The sequence below is a fragment of the Gorilla gorilla genome, chromosome 2, assembly GCF_029281585.2.
Source record: "Gorilla gorilla gorilla isolate KB3781 chromosome 2, NHGRI_mGorGor1-v2.1_pri, whole genome shotgun sequence".
In the NCBI taxonomy this organism is placed as follows: domain Eukaryota; kingdom Metazoa; phylum Chordata; class Mammalia; order Primates; family Hominidae; genus Gorilla; species Gorilla gorilla.
Genome location: NC_086017.1, coordinates 144,773,447 through 144,795,697, shown reverse-complemented (window position 1 = coordinate 144,795,697; position 22,251 = coordinate 144,773,447). Strand labels below are relative to the sequence as shown.

At 39.2% G+C, this 22,251-nt stretch overlaps 1 protein-coding gene across 3 annotated transcripts in view; it reads left to right on the top strand.

Moving 5' to 3' along the window:
- TOPBP1 (DNA topoisomerase II binding protein 1) overlaps positions 1-12,205 on the top strand; it is a 61,382-nt gene extending 49,177 nt beyond the window's left edge. For all 3 annotated transcript variants that reach the window (XM_019023362.4, XM_063704208.1, XM_055382811.2), the window contains 5 exons: positions 191-354; positions 1,712-1,849; positions 3,903-3,992; positions 4,168-4,329; positions 11,461-12,205. In XM_019023362.4, coding sequence (XP_018878907.3) covers positions 191-354; positions 1,712-1,849; positions 3,903-3,992; positions 4,168-4,329; positions 11,461-11,604 — 698 coding nt within the window. In that variant the 3' untranslated portion in view covers positions 11,605-12,205. The remainder of the gene's footprint in view (positions 1-190; positions 355-1,711; positions 1,850-3,902; positions 3,993-4,167; positions 4,330-11,460) is intronic.
- The last annotated feature ends 10,046 nt before the right edge of the window (positions 12,206-22,251 follow it).

Sequence of the window (22,251 nt, the reverse complement as noted above, 5' to 3'; positions counted from 1 at the left end):
GTTCATAATAAACATTTTAATACATATATATGTATATAAAGTAAAATAATTCTAAGTAAGTCAAGTTTTTTTGGTTTAAATGGTTTGGGGCATTTTATTTATAAATAATTTCTATGCATAGTTGAGATTACATTTTTCCTAGAAAGAAGTTGGGAATCAATAAAGTACAATCCATTTTTCTTTGCTTAAGGTGGATTGGTGATAGAAAAGCAGTGCTTTGATCCCACCTGTACACACATTGTTGTGGGACATCCACTTCGAAACGAGAAGTATTTAGCCTCAGTGGCAGCTGGGAAGTGGGTGCTTCATCGCTCCTACCTTGAAGCCTGCAGGACTGCTGGACACTTCGTGCAGGTGTGTATTCAGATTTGTGGAAGTTTATTTATATTCTTTAAAAGCAAGTGTCCACCAGGTGCAGTGGCTCACGCCTGTTATCCTAGCACTTTGGGAGGCTGAGGTGGGTGGATCACCTGAGATCAGGAGTTCGAGACCTGCCTGGCCAACATGGTGAAACCCTCTCTACTAAAACTACGAAGATTAGCCAGGCATGGTGGTGAGTGCCTGTAATCCCAGTTACTCAGGAGGCTGAGGCAGGAGAATCACTTGAACCCGGAAGGCAGAGGTTGCAGTGAGCCGAGTTCATGCCATTGCACTCCAGCCTGGGCCACAAGAGTGAGACCCTATCTAAAAAAAAAAAAAGTAAGTATTGGCTGGCAGTGGCTGGCTCATGCCACTTTCAGCACTTTGGGAGGCCAAGGCAGGAGGATGGCTGGAACCTAGGAGTTCAAGACCAGCCTGGGCAACACAGCAAGACTCCATCTCTAGAAAAAATAAAAACAGTTAGCTGGGCATGGTGGTTCCCATCTGTAGTCCCAGCTACCTAGGAGTCTGAAGTGGGAGGATTGCTTGAGCCCAGGAGGTCAAATCAAGACCCTGTCTCTAAAGAAAGAAACAGACAAATTTATTTATTTACTTAGTAAATCTCAGATTCCATCACATTTGCTGACTGCTCATAAAATTGAAATAACCAAATATGGCCAGTTAGAGTATACCAACTTTTTCAATAACAAAGCCAAACAACAAAACTTCACAGAGCCGGGTTCACCTTTAATCACTTTTTAAATGATTTAATTTGAATGTTAGTGTTGTTTTTAATTGAAATAACATTTTCTTAGAAAGTTTCAAGATTATCTCATTGTAAGCTTTCATCTTTACTACTAGCTTATTAAACAAATTACTTGAAGTATTTTGGTTCCTAACTTGTCATCACATGTAGGTTCAAAAACCATGTAGTTTTTGAAGCTTCCTATCAGGGTCCCTTAGGGATTTCTTCTATAGACAGATAATCAACTTGTCAGTACATACCTCCTCTGAGACTGTCCTTTTATGAAGTTAGTCTTACAGCAGGTGAAATTTGTCCATCTGAATATTACCAGTTGCCAAGATATAGCTATCATTTTGTTTCTTAAAAATGTATGTGGTATTTTTCTGATTTCTAATTAAAAGCCAAATATACTTGACTCTTATATGAAACTAATCTACATTTCCTCCATGCTCATAAAACAATATTTACTTAGTACTGTCTGTATTTGTAACAATTAAATGTATAGCTTTAACAGTTATTAGGCTTTGGGCTCCTTGAGGAGCCCTGTATGTTGCACAGTGGCTCCCCAGACTGTAACAACTCAGGTTTGTTGGACAAATTCTCTAGGAAGAAGACTATGAATGGGGAAGTAGTTCCATACTTGATGTTTTGACTGGAATCAATGTACAGCAACGAAGACTAGCACTTGCAGCAATGAGATGGAGAAAAAAAATACAGCAAAGACAAGAATCTGGCATTGTTGAGGTATTAAAACATAATTATATAGGTAATACAAATAGCATTCAATATTGTGACTCTTTCACATTTTTTTTAAAAGAGAATGTGTTTGAGGAAATAATGATTCTACTTGTCTTTTTTCCCCAAATTTTTGATGGCTCTTTTAAAAATAATTTATATATGTAAAATGTGGCCCATATTGCCTTTCTTCCAAAGAATCTTTTCAGCATCTAATGTCAGGGGTTCTTGACCTGAGTGCACAGACCTTCTCAAAGGAATTTGTAGATCAAATCTGGGAAGGCCATGTACTTTGCATGGGGAGAAAAACACATCCTTATTTTTACTAACCTCTAATTGAAAATTAGCACTTCCCGTCTTTTTTTTTGTTTTGTTTTGTTTTTTTTAAATTTTAATCAGACTACATCATGCTTTGAGAAAACTAGCACTTCCTTTAATGAAAGGTCTAGGCAACAAATCACAACACTATCAACTGTACCTGTAATTTTGCACTAACAGAAATCACATGTTTCTGTTTTGCATTGTAATTGCAAGCATCTTGAAATACTGTTTGTGTTCATCAGTACTTTAGTTATTTATATTATTTGTTAACTGTTGATTTATCAAGAGAAACTATTAGGCCACATGTTCATGTTTCATAGTTCAGGAACACAAGTCAAAGACAAACTTCTGTGTATTAATGATTCAGTCCAAAGAAATTCTTTATATTCCAAAATCACTTTGCACTCTGAAACATAATAGCACTCTTCATCTCAGAATCTTTCATGGAATCATAACTTCTGTAGAAATCAGTATGTCCTTTCTGTTTTGGTTCAGCCACAGCAAACAGAGAGCTGCAACCCCAGGGATATAACGAATGCTCCCACAATATGAAATCACAGACACTTGGCCAGAAGACCACATATCTGAGGTTTCGTCAAAGCACTGGAAGCCATATTAGTTATTGTCTGCTACTTTAATATAAAGCACATCTATAATTACACAACAAATTTGTTTTTAATATTTTGATAACTTTCAATAAAATGGCTTCCTTTTGTAATCCTTTATATTTTAATTTTAACATTTTCTAAAAATCACCCATAAGGTTTGGGAATTATATCTCAATACAGCTATTATTTAGAGTAGTCTAATGACCAGACTGCCAAAGGGATCCATGGCTTACAAAAAGGTTAATTGTATTAGTTTGTTCTCACACTGCTATGAAGAAACACCTGAGACTGGGTCATTTATAAAGGAAAGAGGTTTAATTGACTCACAGTTCCACATGGCTACAGAGGCCTCAGGAAGCTTACAGTCATGTAAGAAGCAAACACATCCTCCTTCACATGGTGGCAGGAGAGAGAAGTGCAGAGCAAAGTGGGGGAAAACCCCTTATAAAACCATCAGATCTCCTGAGAACTCACTATCAGGAGAACAGCATGAGGGAACCGCCCCCACCATCTGATCACCTCCCACGAGGTCCCTCCCCCAACACTTGGAGATTATCATTCGGATTACAATTCAAGATGAGATTTTGGGTGGGGACACAGCCAAACCATTATCAGAACCCCTGAGTTAAATAGTCTTTCATGTTGTATTCTAAGTTCTCTGATATCTCCAAATCCTTATTAGCCATGATACCCTCTCTTTTAGAGTAATTCCACTGGCTTTTGTTAATTGTTATTCCCTACCTAAATATTTTATGTTTCCAGTTTGCAAACATTTTTAAGAGAAGTGAAACGCAGGCTTCATCTAACCTAAGGAGCTCTGCTTGAAGCTCTTCCCTTGATTAATCAAAAGAAAAAAATACTAGAAAAGACTAAACATCAATCACACTGCTTTGTTTTAATGTTACCTAATCATTAATGGTTTTTCATTCCTCACGTATTTCTTGATGGCCTACTATGTGCCAGATACCATGGATTCATGTTTCAGTGTTCTGACCAGAGATAATTATACTGTGGCAAAAGTAAAGTTTATAAGATTTATTGACAAAACTAAGTCTATAGATAAAATCATGCATTATCTGTATTATTTTGTTATTTTCCAAATGATTTCACCACTGATTATTTTTTATTTGTAGGGAGCATTTAGTGGGTGGAAGGTTATTTTACATGTGGATCAGTCTCGAGAAGCAGGCTTCAAACGCCTTCTTCAGTCAGGAGGAGCAAAGGTTTGTATCAAATTAATTTACTGACCTTTTTACGTGAATAATCATCTAACCAAGATTGCTATGATGAGTTCTTCATTTTCTCTACTTTTTGAAATGGTAATCCTTAAGTACACATTATACAGCTGAACTACTTTGGAATACTGGTAGATTGTGATACTACTTGTTTTTTCATTAGGTGCTACCTGGTCATTCTGTACCTTTATTTAAAGAGGCCACACATCTTTTTTCTGACTTGAATAAACTGAAACCAGATGACTCAGGAGTTAATATAGCAGAAGCTGCTGCCCAGAACGTGTACTGCTTGAGAACAGAATACATTGCTGATTATCTCATGCAGGTTTGTGAGATTCTATCCTTGACCTCCTCATTACCAGAGATATGTTTATATGCATAGATAAGTAACTGCACAACAAAACCTTCAGCTCATGATTAGTAGAAGATTAGTCTCCTGTTATTCTCCTGTATTCCAGCCCTTTTAGTTTTATTCTATTTGTGTTTTTTATTATAATGAACAGATTATGTAAACATTTAGCTTGGAAGTTAAATATGAGAAGAGTATAAAAATCTAGGTACCTCTAAAGGCTTTAAAAATACCCTTTAAAATGTTGGAATATAAAGCAGAAATCGATTCCAGGAGTCCAAGGAGAAACATTTATCCAAAGGTCCTTTAGTTTTCTTGACTGTTGGCTTTCATGTACATTAAACACCTATGTTAGACACTGTGGTAAATTTAAGCATTTGCTATATGGTGGGCTTACTACTCTCATATTCAGAATTGGCCTGTGTTGTGTAATTTGAATGGGGTAAGAAAAATCTTCTGACACCAGAGTGCCCAAAAGGCCATCAGGAGTCAGCAGGCATGACACATAATCATAAGGATTAGATTTCATAATCATAATCTATGAAGGATTTCAACTGGGATGATACAGAAACAAGGGGAGGCCAACACTCAAAGTCAGCTTTGTGATTTTGCTGCTGTGCTTGGAGATTGCTCAGGATTTAATAGAATGCCTAAAACACAAATGTGAAGCCGTTATAGAGCAGAGGGCATACTGATTAGTATCCACAATTTTATCTAAGGTTTTCACTCAACGTGATGTTTTTGACATTCATTCAAGTTGTAGTGTATACCAGTAGTTCATTCCTTTTTATTGCTGAGTAGTATTTCTTTGTCTGAATATACCATAGTTTATTCATTTTCCTATTGATGGACCCTTGGACTCCTGGAATCAGAAATGTTCCAATAAGCACTTCCCTTGAGCATCACATCAGTGCTCAAAAGTTTAGGATTTTGTACCATTTCTAACTTTTGGATTTGAGATGCTCAATCTGTACATTATTGGTGGGAAGTGTAAAATGGTAAAAATCCCTTTGGCAAAAGGCCTGGCAGCTTCTTAAAAAACGAAATATTTACTTATTCTATTACACAGCAATTCTGTCCTATTTACCCAGGAAAAATGAAAAAATATGTCCATAAAAAAGCCTGTATATTTTTAGTAGCTGTTTGTCATCTTGGTTATCATTAGTAAAGCTACTAAAAATATACAGGGATTTTTACCATTTTACACTTTCCACCAATAATATACAGATTGAGCATCCCAAATCCAAAAGTTAGAAATGGTACAAAATCCTAAACATTTCTGATTTCTGGGTTTCAGTTGCTCAACCAGTAAATATAAATATTCCAAAATCTGAAATACTTCTGATTCTAAGCACTTCAGATAAGGGATACTCAATCTGTGTAAGCCTTCCGGTTATTCCATATTTTGCCAACATTTAGTGTTGACAGTCATTTGATTTTTAGCCATGTGGTAGGTTTATAGTGGGAGCGCATTGTAATTTGTACGAAGTGTTTGTAGTTTGTATTTCCCTGATGACTAATGACATCGAGCACTTTTTCTTTCATGGTCTCTTTGTTTGTTTGTTTGTTGGTTGGTGTGTGTGTGTGTATTTAATATTTTTTCTAAAAAGTTATTGTTTTAGCTTTTATGTTTAGCTCTATGACCTATTACAAATTAATTTTTCTTAATGCTATGAGGTATGGACTAGGGCTGGTTTTTTTCCATATAGATATCTAGGTGTTCTAGCACAATTTGTTGAACAGATTTTCCTTTCCCACAAAAGCTTTGCCATCTTGATAAAAAATCAAATGATCGTATTTTTGTGAGTCTCTATTCTGTTTCATTATCTACTTGTTGATACCTTTCCTACTGTGTCTTGATTACTGTAGCTGTACAGCAACTTTTGAAGCTAGTATTAAGACTACAATTTTAGTTGTCTTTTTCAAGGTTATTTAGCTATTCCATGTCCTTTGCATTTCCATATGGACTTTAGACTCAGCTTGTTAGTTTCTACAAAAAAAAAAAAAGGCCTAGAGTGGTTAAGATTAGGATTGCACTGACTCTATAGACCAACCTGAGGACAGTAAACATCTTTACAGTGTTGAGCATTCTATTCCATAAACCTAGAATGTCTCTATTTAGGTCTTCTTTAATTTCTCTCAGCAACATTTTGTGGTTTTTCAGTAAGGGAACTTGCCTATCTTTTGTTAAATTTACTCCTATTTTGTGATGCTATTGTAAATAAAAATTTCTAGATTTACATTTAGATTTTTTTCTACAATTTGCTGCCAATCCAAAAGAATATAAATTTTGTATATTATTATTTATTTATTTTGAGGCAAGGTCTCACTCTGTTGCCCAGGCTGGAGTGCAGTGGCGTGATCTTGGCTTACTGCAACCTCTGCCTCCCAGGCCCAAGAGATCCACCTCAGCCTCCCAAGTAGCTAGGACTACAGCCATGTGCCACCATGCCCAGCTAATTTTTTTTTTGGCAGGGGGAAGGGGTAGAGATAGGGTTTCGCCAGGTTGCCCAGGCTGGTCTCAAGCAATCCACCTGCCTCGGCCTCCCAAAGTACTGGGATTACAGGTGTGAGCCACTGTTCCTTGCCTGTCAGTCTTTTATACCCTATGATCTTAATAAACTTCACTTAGTACAATTAGTACCTTAGGCTTTCCTACATAAGCAATCATTTTATCTACAAAGAGATTTGTAGATTTTCCCTTCTTTATGCCTTTTATTTCTTGTTGTCTTATGTGGCTAGGACCTCAAGTATGCTGCTGAATAGAGGTGGTGAGATTGGGCCTCCTTGTCTTTATTCCCTAGCCTAGGTGGAAAGTGTTCAATATTTCACCAGCTATAGGGTCTTCATAGATTTTTTTTCCAGATTGAGGAAGAGTCCTTTTATTCCTAGTTTACTAAGATTTCTTTTTCATCATTAATTGGGGTTAACTTTTATTAAATGTCTTTTTCTGCTTCTGTTGGAGTTGTTATAAGGTTTTTCTCTTTCCTTCTATTACTATGGGGAATTGCATACATTTTCAAATGTTAAGTTTCATGTATCAGTCCCACTTGATCACGCCATATTAATCTTTGTATATATTATTTAGTTGAGTAAAAATTTTTAAAATTATTTTCAGGGTGGGATATTGGTATGTAATTCTCATTGTTTTGTAATGTTTTTGTCATCTTTTGGTATTAGCGTTTTGCTGGCATCACAAACAAGTTGGGAAGTTCTCCCTTGATTTTCTCGAAGAGTTTGTGTAAGATGCCTCTTTCTTCCTTGAATATTTGAAGGTCTGGAGTTTTCTTTTTTTTTTTTTTTGAGACACGGTCTGGCTCTGTTGCCCACACTGGAGTGCAATGGCATCATCTCAGCTCACTGCAATCTCCACTTCCTGTGCTCAAATGATCCTTCCACCTCAGCCTCCCGGGTAGCTGGGACTACAAGCGCACGCCACCAGTCTTAGCTAATTTTTGTATTTTTGGTAGAGACGGGGTTTCACCATACTGGGCTCAAGTGATCCCCTCGGCTTCCCAAAGTCCTAGGATTATAGGCATGAGCCACCTGGACTGGAGTTTTCTTTTTTTGTTTATTTTTTAGATGGAGTCTTGCTCTGTCGCCCAGCCTGGAGTGCAGTGGGGCAATATCAGCTCACTGCAACCTCCACCGCCTAGGTTCAAGTGATTCTCCTGCCTCAGTCTCCCAAGTAGCTGGGATTACAGGCATGAGCCAACACACCTGGCTAATTTTTGTATTTTTAGTAGAAACGGGGTTTTAACCATGTTGTCCAGGCTGACCTCAGGCTGACCTCAGGTGATCCGCCCACCTTGGCCTCCCAAAGTGCTGAGATTACAGGCGTGAGCCACTGCACCCGGCCTGGAGTTTTCTTTATATGTGGTTTTTTGTAATGAATTTTCTTTACTAGATACAGCGCTTTTCCTATTTTCTGTTTCATTTTATGTCAGTTTTTAATAACTGGTGTTTTTCAAATAATATATCCATTTCATCAAATTTGTTGGCATAAAGTTCTTCATAATATTCTTATTATCCTTTTAGTGTAATAAGTTTATTCCTGGCTGGGCACGGTAGCACACGCCTGTAATCTCAACAGTTTAGGAGGCTGAGGTGGGCAGATCACTTGAGGTCAGGGGTTCGAGACCAGCCTGGCCAACATAGCGAAACCCTGTCTCTACTAAAAATACAAAAAAATTAGCGGGGTGTGGTGGCGTGTGCCTGTAGTCCCAGCCACTCAGGAGGCTGAGGCAGGAGAATCGCTTGAACCTGGGAGGCAGAGGTTGCAGTGAGACGAGATCACGCCACTGCACTCCAGCCTGGGCAACAGAGCAAGACTCCGTTTCAAAATAAATAAATAAATAAATAAATAAATAAATAAATAAATAAATAAATAAGTTTATTCCTGATATTGTCAACTTGTGTTCATTTATAACTGGCTTATGTAGGAGTCTGTTGTTTAGTTCCTAAATATAAGAGGATTTTTTTTTCTATCTTTTTAATTTGTGATTGCCCATTGAATTCCATTGTAATCACAGAACATACTCTATAATTTTAATTCTTTTAAAGTTATTGAGACTTGTTTTATCACCCAGCTTCATCTATCTTAATGAACATATCATATATGTGAAAGATTTTATATTCTGCAGCTGTTGGGTGTTGTGTTCTGAAAATATCAAATAGGTTAATGTGGTTGATAATGTTGATCAGATTTTCTGTGTGTGTGGGTTTTTTGGTTTGTTTAGTTATATCAATTACTGATACTAAAATCTCCAGCTGTTTGTGGAATTGTCTGTTTTTTCTCTTTAATTCTGTCAGCTTTTACCCCATTTATTTCAAACTTTGTTGCTAGTTGTTTACCCATATATAATTTCTGTGATTTTCACATATTGATCCTTTGTTATAACACATATCTCTGGGCTTACTCCGCCTTGAATGTACATTATCTGAGGTTAATATAGCCTTTTCCTGTTTACTCTGTGTCATATCTCTTTGCACGGTTTTTAATTTTAAACTTGTCTGTGTCTTATATTTAAAATGGCTTTCTTGTAGACAGGATATAGTTGGGCCTTGCTTTTTTATTCTTTGGGATGTTTAGTCCATCATGTAATTATTGATATGATTGGATTTAGGGATGGGGTTTTTTGCTGTTTGTTTTCTATTTGTTCTTTGTCCTTGTTCTTCCTTGTCTTTCTTGGCTTTTTTTGTATTAGTTTAATATTTTTAGAATTTTATTTTATCCATTGGCCTTCTAAAGCAAAAATATATTTACCTTTTGGAGGGAGAAGTGTTTATATGTAGATTACAAATTACTTCCTGAGGCCGGGCATGGTGGCTCACGCCTGTAATCCCAGCACTTTGGGAGGCCAAGGTGGGCAGATCACCTGAGGTCAGGAGTTCGAGACCAGCCTGGTCAATATGGTGAAACCGTGTCTCTACTAAAAATACAAAAATTAGCTGGGTGTCGTGGCGCACACCTGTAATCCTAGCTGCTTGGGAGGCTGAGGCAGGAGAATCACTTGAACCTGGGAGGCGGAGGCTGCAGTGAGCCAAGATCGTGCCTCTGCACTCCAGCCTAGGTGACAAGAGCGAAACTCTGTCTCAAAAAAAAGAAAAAAGGTAGATCTCTTGCATCCAAGTTGGTTCATTTGCTTTCCCTGTCCTTTATACCAGGGGTCAGTAAACTATAGCCCCCTGGCCAAACCTGGCCCACTGCCTATTTTATAAATAAAGGTTTGTTGGAACACAGCCATACTCATTCATTTATGTATTTTCTATGGCTGCTTTTGCACTATAATGGCAGAGTTAAGTAGTTTCAGCACAAATCATCTATCCCACAAAATCTAAAATGTTTCTGTCTGAGCCTTTACAGAAAGTGTGCTGACCTCTGCTTTATGCAGTAGTTGTCATATATTTTACATCTACATCTTATAGCCCCAAATAAGATTTTACTTTAAATAGGTTTTGCTTTTAACAATTCTGTGCATTTTGAGGAAACTAAAATAAAAAATAGTATTTTATAATTACCCTCATGTATACCAGTTTGAGTGTCAGTTTTCCCTGAAGATCTGAGTTTCCATCTGATAACATTTTCTTTCAGCCTGAAGAACTAACTTTAGTTTGGAGTGCAGGTCGATTGGGGATCAATTCTAGCTTTCTGTTGTATGAAATGTCTATTCTACCTTCATTGTTGAAGGACAGTTTTGCAGGATACAGAATTATAGATTGACAGGTTTTTTTCTTCTATTAAAGACTTCACTGTCTGCTGGCCTCCATTGTTTCTGTTGAGAAATCAGTGATGGTCATTTGAATTGTTCCCTTGTATTCAATGTGTCATTTTTGAGACCAGCCACCAGCCTGGGCAACACAGCAAGACCCTTATCTCCCCCTAAAAAAGAAACTCTAGGTTCTGTTGTTCCTTTGCTCCTCCAAAGAGTACTGTGTTGTTTCACAGGCAGTTTACTTCATACACTGTGTTTGCGTCCCCAGCCCCCCATTTGCTTGGTTCGTTTATTCTCCAGGCTCTATGGTTGCTTTTAATATATTTTGGTCAGAATTTGTAGTTGTTATCCATGGAAGAATTGAATCAAAAGGCACTTACTTGGTATTTTGTGGTGATTCATTTTTCAGGTTGCCCAGTCTGCCACATTGCTAGAAAATTAAGTTTTATTACACTTATAATAAGGAGGAAAAGATCCATTTCTTCTATGTTGGGAAATGGTTGTGGGGGGAAAATGCAAGGGTTTTGGAGTCAGATCAGTTATGAAATTTGGCTTTGCTACCTGCTAGTTATGTGACATTGGTTGTTTTCATTTAACCTTTTTTATTTTATCTTGAAAATGGGGATTAAAAACACCGATATGAAATGTTTGTAAGATCTGAGCTAGTCCCACTCTACCTGAACTATACACGTATTTCTTTGATAAAAGGTGAGACTTTGTCCCACAGGGTCCATTTTGTTTAATTTGCTGGAACCTAGGAATGAATATGCGTTTTCCTTTAAGTTTGTCAGATTCATCCCTGACAGGTCTGATATTTAAAGAAAAAATCTATTACCAGATCATGTAAATGTTTGAAATCATTTTTAAAAATCACTTATTTTTCCTTTTATAGGAATCACCTCCTCATGTAGAAAATTACTGTCTACCAGAAGCTATTTCATTTATTCAGAATAATAAGGAACTTGGGACTGGATTATCACAAAAGAGGAAAGCTCCTACAGAAAAAAATAAAATCAAACGACCTAGAGTACACTAATCGCATCTACCCTTTAGTTACCAAACATTAAATGTTTTTAAAAATTGAAAGCCTGAATGTGACTGTGATAGATTTGGGTAGTAATTTAAAGATGAGTACCTGAAGAATTCTGCTTCAGAGTATAATGATGACCCTTCTTGAGTTTTGAACACCTGAAATTGTAATCACTGAAATATTAACTGTTTCTTAATAAAAAGTTACCTGAAATAACAACAAAATACAACTCCTCAGCTAGCTTGCTGTTAAAACCACATTGAAGTCTGTTAAAAGATATTTATTTTTCTTGTAAATATCTGAAGCTGTAGCTTAGTGGAAATTTTAGCAAGGTAATGGATTTTGCTTTAAAATGTCTGCCTTACAAATTCATAACAACAAGATTTGTCAATCAGCATTTGTTCATGTTTTCCCTGATTTTTATCTTCTCACCATTTTACCTCTTTTAACAGGAGCCTGAGCACAAGGTTTAATGAGGAAGCTGGGGCTATAAATATGTGTGTATATATGTATATGTATGTTTGTACAAATCTCCATGATGTTTGCCAAGTTTGAGTGCGCAAAACTTGGAAAATGTGACAATAAAGAATAAAAGTAGTAACTCAAATTGGTATTAAGATGTGTTTACATAGATAAATTTTTTAAAAGAGCACCCTGGCATCTGTTCTTCTGTTGAAGCAACAAAACATTTATGTAACTTAAAAAATGAATTGCAGGGGCCTGGGTGCGGTGGCTCGTGCCTGTAATCCCAGCACTTTGGGAGGCGGAGGCAGGCGGATCGTCTGAGGTCGGGAGTTTGAGACCAGCCTGACCAACATGGAGAAACCCCATCTGTACTAAAAATACAAAAAAATTAGCCGAGTGTGGTGGCACATGCCTGTAATCCCAGCTACTCAGGAGGCTGAGGCAGGAGAATCGCTTGAACCCGGGAGGCGGAGGTTGCAGTGAGCTGAGATCGTGCCATTGCACTCCAGCCTGGGCAACAAGACCGAAACTCCATCTCAAAAAAAAAAAAAAAGAATTGCAGGCCAGGCACGGTGGCTCATGCTTGTAATCCCACCACTTTGGGAGGCCAAGGTGGGTGGACTGCTTGAACCCAGGAGTTCAAGACCAGCCTGGACAACATGGTGAAACCCCATCTCTGCAAAAAATAGCAAAAAATTAGCCAGGCATGCTGTGTGATGCCTGTAGTCCCAGCTACTTGGGAGGCTGAGGCACGAGAATTACTTGAACCCAGGAGGCAGAGGTTGCAGTGAGCTGAAATCATGCCACTGCAACTCCAGCCTGGGTGACAGAAGGAGACCCTGTCTCAAAAAAAATAAATGAATTGCTTGTTAACATTTCTGATGTTTGTTATTTAGAATATTGCGCTATTAGATTAAAACATACTGTTATTGGAACTCTGTATTGCATTAGCCTTTATTATGCTAAACCTAAACACCTAATACTACATGCGTTACCAGAATTCTCTATAAATACACCTAATTTCATTTTAAGGACAAACTAGAATCCGTTAGGAATGTAATTTTGATGTAAACCGTTCAATTCCAAATGACTTTTTGAAAGGCAGATGCAAACAGTGAAGGAGAGAGTGCTCAACTTGGACACAAAATCCCTTAAATTTTCATCAGATTTTCTTCAAAATGGAGTTGAGGGTATCCCTGCTGCTAGAGGATTGGTCCTTCAGAGTTTTCAGTTTTGAGCTAGTTCACAGCTTAGGACAATACAAATTCTACACAGAGAAATAGGTAGCATTATGATGTAAACTGTCCCCCTCCCACCAAACAAAAACCACATGGGCCTGTCTTTTTCAGAGCTATTTTATTTTAGCTGAATCATTTTGTAGATTGTAGTACGTTTCCCTGAATTTTATTACTCAGAATTCTTTGAAATAGGCCAGGCACAGTGGCTCACGCTTGTAATCCCAGCACTTTGGGAGGCCAAGGTGGGCAGATCACTTGAGGTCAGGAGTTCGAGACCAGCCTGGCCAACATGACGAAACTCCATCTCTACTAAAAATACAAAAATTAGCCAGGTGTGCTGGCACGTGCCTGTAATCCCAGCTACACGGGAGGCTGAGGCAGGAGAATCACTTGAACCAGGAGGTGGAGGTTGCAGTGAGCCGAGATCGCACCACTGCACTCTAGCCTGGGTGACAGAGTGAGACTCCATCTCAAAAAAAAAAAAAAAAAAAATTATTTGAAATAGTTACTTTTTAAATTACCTAATATACCACTTTCTTTTCTGCCAACATTATTAATGGTTTTCCAGTTCAAACTTAGACACACAGTTTACCATTTAAGGCTTCAGGTCTCAGTTTCTCCTCCTAACTTTCCAGCATCTGCCCATACTCTGTATAAGCCACTTGAACTCTGGCTTTGGCTGTTAATCTGTAGATGTCCTAATGCCAGCAACAATATCCTCTTATATACAAATAATTCCAAGCATAGGTAGTCCTTGTTTAAAAAGGGGAGGGGGCAGAACTTGCCTTGATTAGATTAGTTTGAGTTTCTTTTCTGAATGGCTACAATATTTTAATCTGTGATATTTAAATTATCACCTTATATCCCTCCACGAATTTTCTTGTGCATTAGTCTGATCTCACCAACATTCGTTAATTCAACAGGTAGGAATCCTCAACCTGTGCCTAGGATTCAGCAACAAACCACCTGGAACACATGGTCTCTTAGCACTTGAAGAGGTAGGAATCGTTACTGTAAATACAGTACTCAATTATACTCAGATTTAGTATTTACACTGTTAAGGACTGAGCTTGTCCCCCTAAAATTCACAGGTTAAAGCCTAACCTGCTATGTGACTGTAGACAGAGCCTTTATAAGGGGATTAAATGAGGTCATAAGAATGAGTCCCTAACCCAACAGGACTAGTGTCCTGGTAAGAAGAGGGAGGCACACCACGAGTTTGCCGGCACGGCGGGGAGGGCGGCTATCTGTCTACACACCAGGAAGAAATGTCTCACCAGATACCAACCCTGGCCGTCTCCTTGATTTTGGATTTCCAAACTCCAGAACTGTGAGAAAATAAATTTCTGTTTAAGCCACTCAGCTTGTGATGTTCCTTTGTGGCAGCCTGAGCAGACCAGTAACAATATTAACAGTAATAAGGTTCTTACTTTGGGGCTTGAGATGCCTGGGAATGGAACAGGCTGTTTTGGTATATGAGCATTTTTAGGGTAGAGTTCATAATTCTAGAGTTTGGATCTGTGACTTTCCACCCAAAAGTCACAAACCACTGCTCTAATGCAAACCTATTATTTCACAGTTACACCTCTCACCTAGAAGTGCTTTAATACAGGCTGCTTTGTATCAGCGCTTGGTTTCCTTCTGACCTTTCAAGACATAAAAATCATTATTAGCTTGAGGCCATACAAAAATAAGCAGTGGGCCATAGTTGACTGCTCCTTATTTTCTATCCTTAAAAAGATTTTAAAATCTAGATCTGTCAACAAGCAAGGCACCCAGCTCAATTTTTTTTTTTCTTTTGAGACGGAGCCTCTCTCTTGTTGCCCAGGCTGGAGTACAGTGGCATGATCTCAGCTCACTGCAACTTCTGCCTCCTGGATTCAAGCCATGCTCCTGCCTCAGCCTCCTGAGTAGCTGGGATTACAGACGTGTGCCACCATGCCCAGCTAACTTTTCTATTTTTGTAGAGATGGGGTTTCACCATGTTGGCCAGGCTGGTCTCAAACTTCTGACCTCAAGTGATCTGCCCGCCTCAGCCTCTCAAAGTGCTGGGATTACAGGTGTGAGCCACCGCGCCCTGCCACTCAGCTCCTTTTCTACCATCCTGAGTAGCAGTCTATGGCAGACATACTTGACAACAACTCAGGCATACCCTGGGAAATGACCCTGTGGTCTAAGAAGAATGTATGTTTGGAGTTCCAAGTTAAGGAATCCAGGAGTGGCCAGTCCAGAGACTGACTCCTTATCAATGACGGATGTCCATACCCCTGCCCCATTCCTTGGAATGCAGGCTGTATAGGGGATGGTGGCCCTTTGTATTGGGTTAAGTGGAAGTTGCTAGGTAGAGCTTGCTATGTGAAAATGACATGTTAAACTGCATGCTTTTAAAAAACAGTAGCAATTTTTGGCCGGGTGCGGTGGCTCATGCCTGTAATCCCAGCACTTTGGGAGGCCGAGGCGGGCGGATCACGAGATCAGGAGATAGAGACCATCCTGTCTCTACTCCTGTAGAAACCCCGTCTCTAGTAAGAATACACACACACAAAAATTAGCCGGGTGTGGCGGCGTGCACCTGTAGTCCCAGCTGCTGGGGAGGCTGAGGCAGGAGAATGGTGTGAACCTGGGAGGCAGAGCTTGCATTGAGCCGAGATCACGCCACTGCACTCCAGCCTGGGTGACAGAGCAAGAAGACTCTGTCTCAAAAAAAAAAAAAAAAAAAAAAAAAAAAGTAGCAATTTTCCTGTCCAGCCCACTGCTCCTGGACTGTTGTGTAATGTAAGTCCACAATAAACCCTATGTCTCATTCACTGGCTCCACATCTCTTCTTCAGCCTCCCTCACGTGGTACCATCCCCACTAGAGTCAATAGCAGTCTGGCATGACAAGTAGTAGCATTAAGCAGAGCCATCTCATGCTTGTTTAACATTTGGAAATCTGCAATGAAAATTATCAAGTTTTGGCTGGGCGTGGTGGCTCACACCTGTAATCCTAGCACTTCGGGAGGCCGAGGCCGAGGTCAGGAGTTCGAGACCAGCCTGGCCAACGTGGTGAACTCTCATCTCTATTAAAAATACAAAAATTAGCTGGGAGTGGTAGTGGGCACCTGTAGTCCCAGCTACTCAGGAGGCTGAGACAGGAGAATCGCTTGAACCCGGGAGGTGGAGGTTGCAGTGAGCCGAGATTGTGCCACTGCACTCCAGCCTGGGCGACAGAGGGAGACTCCGTCTCAGAAAAAAAAAAAAAAAAAAAGAAAAAAAAAAAAAAGAACTTTCTGCTGCTTTGAGGGGAGACTGAAGAAGTCAGGCTCTAATGCATCCCTGCTGACCTTGGGATGGTAACAGGGCAAACAGCATTTTCAAGTCATTTCGAAGGAGCATTTGGTTATCATGTTCCTTCTCTACCCTTACTTAAATTTAAGGTGAAGAGTGGAAGCAAAGCCTCATGGTTAAAAACATGCTGGAGCCAAAACACCTGGGTTGGAGTCCTGGCTCTTTCATTACTAGCTATGACTCCAGCAAGCTATTTAACCTTTCAGAACCTATTTTCCCCTCTTTAAGGGGCTTTCAGGGTTAAACGAGTCAACATTTGTTACCTGTTGCCTGGCTCAAGGTTAAAAACTATACAATTTTTTAAAATTTCAGTAAGTGATTTAACACTTTTGCCAGCTGGAGCTAAGGTTTTAAAAAAAGAAGAGGATGTCAGGACAGAACAAAAGAATATAATGGGAGCTTGCAACCTCCTCTTCACCCCCATTACCATGGTGCCACTGAGGTTGGGAGTCCCTGACTTCCCTGTTTAATTCAGGTTCTAATTAAAGACATACATTTGAACTGTAAAATCAGAGAAATCCAATAAGGAAGCCATAGTAGTCCCAGCAAGTTATAATAAAACCAAAGACAAACCTTAAGAGATTCCAGTCTGTGCCCACACCTCATTATGAAAAGATGCTTAAGTATGATCTTTAAAAGGCAGGAACTGGTGAGTAAGGTGAGTCACAGACCCAGAGTGTGTAGGTGGTACAAGCTACACTTGGCCTGAGGTTCTGATTCCTAAATAGATGAGCTATATGATTCTGTGGCTGCCAAAGCTTATCTCTGGTAAGGTTAATTAATTATGGTTGAATTCAGTCACCAGGAAGAATAGCAGAATTCTAAAGAAACTCTTAAAACCCAGAGGTGCTATAACTGAGCAACATAATGAAAGGGCAAATTTAAAGCGGCCAGGGGTAGTGTAAGGCAGATTAACATTTACAGTGAGTAAACTCAGGAATGGTCAGGTCTGCTGTCAAAAGACAAGTCAAACATCATGGAAGTATTGTTGGAGAAGGATAACGAGTAGCTACAGAAGTTACATTGATGATGAGGCAGTTATCTAAGAAATGACAGATAAGATATTAAAAATGGTCTTTATATACTGATAACTACTGAACTACAAAAATGTGTAGTTTTGTAAAAAATCAAAAAAAAATTTACTATTTCAGTTGATAAGTCTTTCCCTCATTTAACAGTATCCAAAAATGCATTTAGGAATATGATAATCCTTTCTGGTCTAAGAATGCAATTTAAGGGATTTCCTGCTTGAGCTAGCCCTATGGTTGTCTTCCAACTGCCTACTAGGGAAATAATTTATCATTTTTTGACATAACCCAGTGGTTCCCAGATTTTGCTGCACATTACAACTATGGGACTTGAAAAAACATTCCTCTGCTCGGGTCACACTCCATACTAATTAATTCAGAATGTCTGGATGTGGGAGTCGGGCATCACTTTTTTTTTTTTTTTTTTTGAGATGGAGTCTTGATCTGTAGCCCAGACTGGAGTGCAATGGTGCCATCTCGGCTCACTGCAAGCTCCGCCTCCCGGGTTCGAGTGATTCTCCTGCCTCAGCCTCCTGAGTAGCTGGGACTACAGGCGTCCACCACCGTGCCCAGCTAATTTTTGTATTTTTAGCAGAGATGGGGTTTCACTGTGTTGGCCAGGCTGGTCTTGAACTCCTGACCTCAGGTGATCCGCCCACCTCGACCTCCTAAAGTGCAGGGATTACAGGTGTGAGCCACCACACCCAGCGAGTTTTTTTTCTTTTTTTTTAATGATTCCCAGGTTATTCCAAAATGCAGCAGTTTGAGAACCATGGACATAATCTTACAGAGTTGCTCCACTTCTTATGATTAAAATTGCGAAGGCTGGGTGCTACTCTCCATCATATTTGGAGATGAACCATTTTACAGAGGTTTCTTGGGGCATGCTTTGACTGGATCCCTGAACAGTTAGGTTGAGGGATTAAAAAGACTTTTAAAGTGGATGACTTAAATCCTACCCATCGTCTGTATTACTATATCCAATTATTTAGAATTCCAGTTCCCACTTGGGCTGCAAATTCAAAAGAATTGAACTGCCTTAATGATTACTTTTATGTATATCCTAAATTCCTGATGTGAACATAATTCCTATTTTAGATAATACAAATAAGATTATTTAAAGCAATTATTTCTAAGGCCAGGTGTGATGGCTCACACCTGTAATCCCAGCAATTTGGGAGGCCGAGGTGGGCAGATTACTTGAGGTCAGAAGTTCAAGACCAGCCTGGACAACATGGGGAAACCCTGTCTCCACTAATACAAAAAAAAAATTAGCCGGGCGTGGTGGCATGCGCCTGTAATCCCAGCTACTGGGGACCCTGAGGCATAAGAATTGTTTGAACCTGGGAGGCAGAGGTTGTGGTGAGCTGGAATCGTGTCACTGCACTCCAGCCTGGGTGACAGAGTGAAACTGTGTCAAAAAGATAAAATAAGCAATTATTTCTTACTCAATATATCACTCATAATATTCATTATTTCAAGCCCAGGAGAAGCAATTCATAACTTGCCTGCATTCTGCAGGCCCCATTAGTACCTAGTTGTAGTAACTGGTGAATTAAAACCATTACAAACCTGCAGTTTCAGGATGCTAGTTATTAGAACACCTGTCCATATGATTTTCTAACTTCTTGGCTCTCCTTCCGATCTGACTACCTCCATTAATTTGTTTGCACTCCCTAACTTGAAATCGTGACCTAATTTGTTCCTTTGTCAGTCTAGACACCCATAGCATGACCTGTCCTAAATTCCTACCCCTCACTCTTAACCTCCTGACATCTCCACCTACGTGTACCTACCCCAGACCAATTTCACATTCTAACAGAGGGAGATAAACAACCAAAATGTTTAGTGTGCTAAATAAAGAGTAAGAACTACAAGCCAGGCATGGTGGTTCACACCTGTAATCCCAGCACTTTGCGAGGCTGAGGTAGGAGGATCACCTGAGCTCAGGAGTTTTGAGATTAGCTTGGCAACATAGCAAGACCTCATCTCTACTAAAAATAAAAAAAGTTAGCTGGGTGTGGTGGCACGCATTTTAGTCCCAGCTACTTGAGAGGCTGAGGTGGGGAGGATCATTTGAGCCCAGGCCAAGGCTGCGGTGAACTATGATCACACTACTGCACTCCAGCCTGGGTGATGCTGTCTCAAAAACAACCACCAAAAAATCCCCCAAAAACTATGAGTCTTGGTGCTGAGCAACTGGATAGTCACATGCAGAAGAATGAAGCTGGAGCCCTAAGTCACAATAAAAAAAATTAAAATAGACCAAAGACCTAAATGAAAGAGCTAAAAACATAAAACTCTTAGAATAGGCATAAATCTTTATGACTTGGGTTAGGCAATGTTTTCTTAGACATAACACCCAAGCACAAGCAACTAAAGAATAGAAAAGGTGGACTTCATCAAAATTGAAAATTTTGTACTCCAAAAGACACTTCTAAGAAAGGGAAAAATGGTAGGAGAAAATGTTTACAATTCATGTATCTGACAAAGAAGTAGTACCTGAAATTTAAAACACTTGCAACTCAACAATAAAATTATAAGTAAACCAATTTAGAAATTGGCAGAGGATTTGAATACACATTTTTCCAAAGACATACAGATGGCCAATAAGCACATTTAAAGATGCTCAACATCACTAGTCATTATAGGAATGCAAAATAAAACCATAATGAGATACTTCACACCCACTCGGAAGACTAGAACCAATCTGAAACAAGTGATCACAAGGATATTGGAGAAACTGGAATCCTCTGACACTGCTGGTGGGAATAATAATATATAATACGGTGAGGCTACTTTAGAAGAGTTTGGCAGTTCCTCAAAGTGATACAGCCTTTCATCTCTAAGTATACACCCAAGAGAATTGGAAATGTTGATACAAAAACTTGTACATGAAAGTTCATAGCAACATCATTCATAATAATGAAACAACCCAAATGTCCAACAGATGAATGTACAATTTAAACGTGGTATACCCATACAATTACCTATATTGTTTAGCAATAAAAACGAAGCACTGATACATGCTAAGCCTCAAAAACATGCTCAAAAATAAGTGTAGAAGCCAGTCGCTGAAAAACAAATTGTATAACCCTGTTTATATGAAATGACCAGAATGAGAAAATCTAGGCCGGGCACGGTGGCTCGTGCAGCTGTAATCCCAGCACTTTGGGAGGCCAAAGCGGGTGGATCACCCGAGGTCTGGAGTTCGAGACCAGCCTGGCCAATATGGTGAAACCCCATCTCTATTAAAAATTCAAAAATTAGCCAGTCATGGTGGTGGGTGCCTGTAATCCCAGCTACTCGGGGAGGCTGAAGCAGGAGAATCACTTGAATCCGGGAGGCGGAGGGTGCATTGAGCTGAGAATGCCCCACTGCACTCCAGCCTGGGTGACAGCAAGACTGTCTCAAAAAAAAAAAAAAAAAAAAAGAACAGAAAAAAGAAACTAGAGACAATACAATAGTGGCTGCCTAGGACAGGAATTTGGGAGGAAAGAAGAAAATGATGACTAATAACAATAGAATTTCTTTTTGGGGTGATGAAAATGTTCAAGAATTTTAGGAGTGGTGATGGTTGCATAACTTTGAGAATATAAGAAATTCTTAAATTGTACACTTCAAAAGGTGACTTTTGGCCAGGTGTAGTGGCTCCCAAAGTGGCTGTAAAACATTCCAGCACTTTGGGATGCAGAGGAGGACTGCTTGAGACCAGGAAGCTTGAGAACAGCCTGGGCAACATAGCAAGACCCCATCTCTTAAAAAACAAAATAGTGCTTGGTGGCACACACAGTAATCCCAGCTACTCAGCAGGCTGAAGTGGGAGGATTCCTTGATCCCAGGAGTTAAAGGCAGCAGGGGACTATGATTGCGCCACTGCACTCCAGCACAAGACCATGTCTCTTTTTTTTTTTTTTGAAAAGAGTGACTTTTATCTAAAAAGTTAAAACTATAGAAGAAATTAAAGCAGGGAAGACTGATAGAGTGTGTTTCTGTGTGTGTTCTATCTTAAATAGGGCTGTCAAAAAAAAAATCTCAATCAAGCACAAAGAATAATCAAATAGTAAATTGTTAACATTACATATTTAAACTCCACTACCAAAATGACTGAAATATACTTTTGCTAATTTAGAAATCTAGGGACTATAATCCAAACTAAATCCTGAAATTTAAAATTACTGTGTTTGAGAATTGTAAGACTCATCGAACAAAGCCTTAAATCCTTAGTCTATATAAAGATTTTAGATTCCTCTGCCATAGTTTAAGGTAACAAAATTTAATACAGCAACAAGGACAAATGCGTATTTCAAGTTTTCCAAAAATAGTTGTCACAGCTTTGCAGCCACTTTCATGCGTTTTGTATTTTTTAAATTTTCTATTTCTTTTTTTACTGTCTTTGGTTTGCCTAAATCCTCATCGGTCTTTTTTTATGCTTGAGTACTCTGTAAACACTTCTGAAACAGAAAGTACACTCCTGGCCAGGCCCGGTGGCTCATGCCTGTAATCCCAGCACTTTGGGAGGCCAAGGCAGGTGCAACACGAGGTCAGGAGTTCAAGACCAGCCTGGCCAACATGGTGAAACCCCGTCTCTACT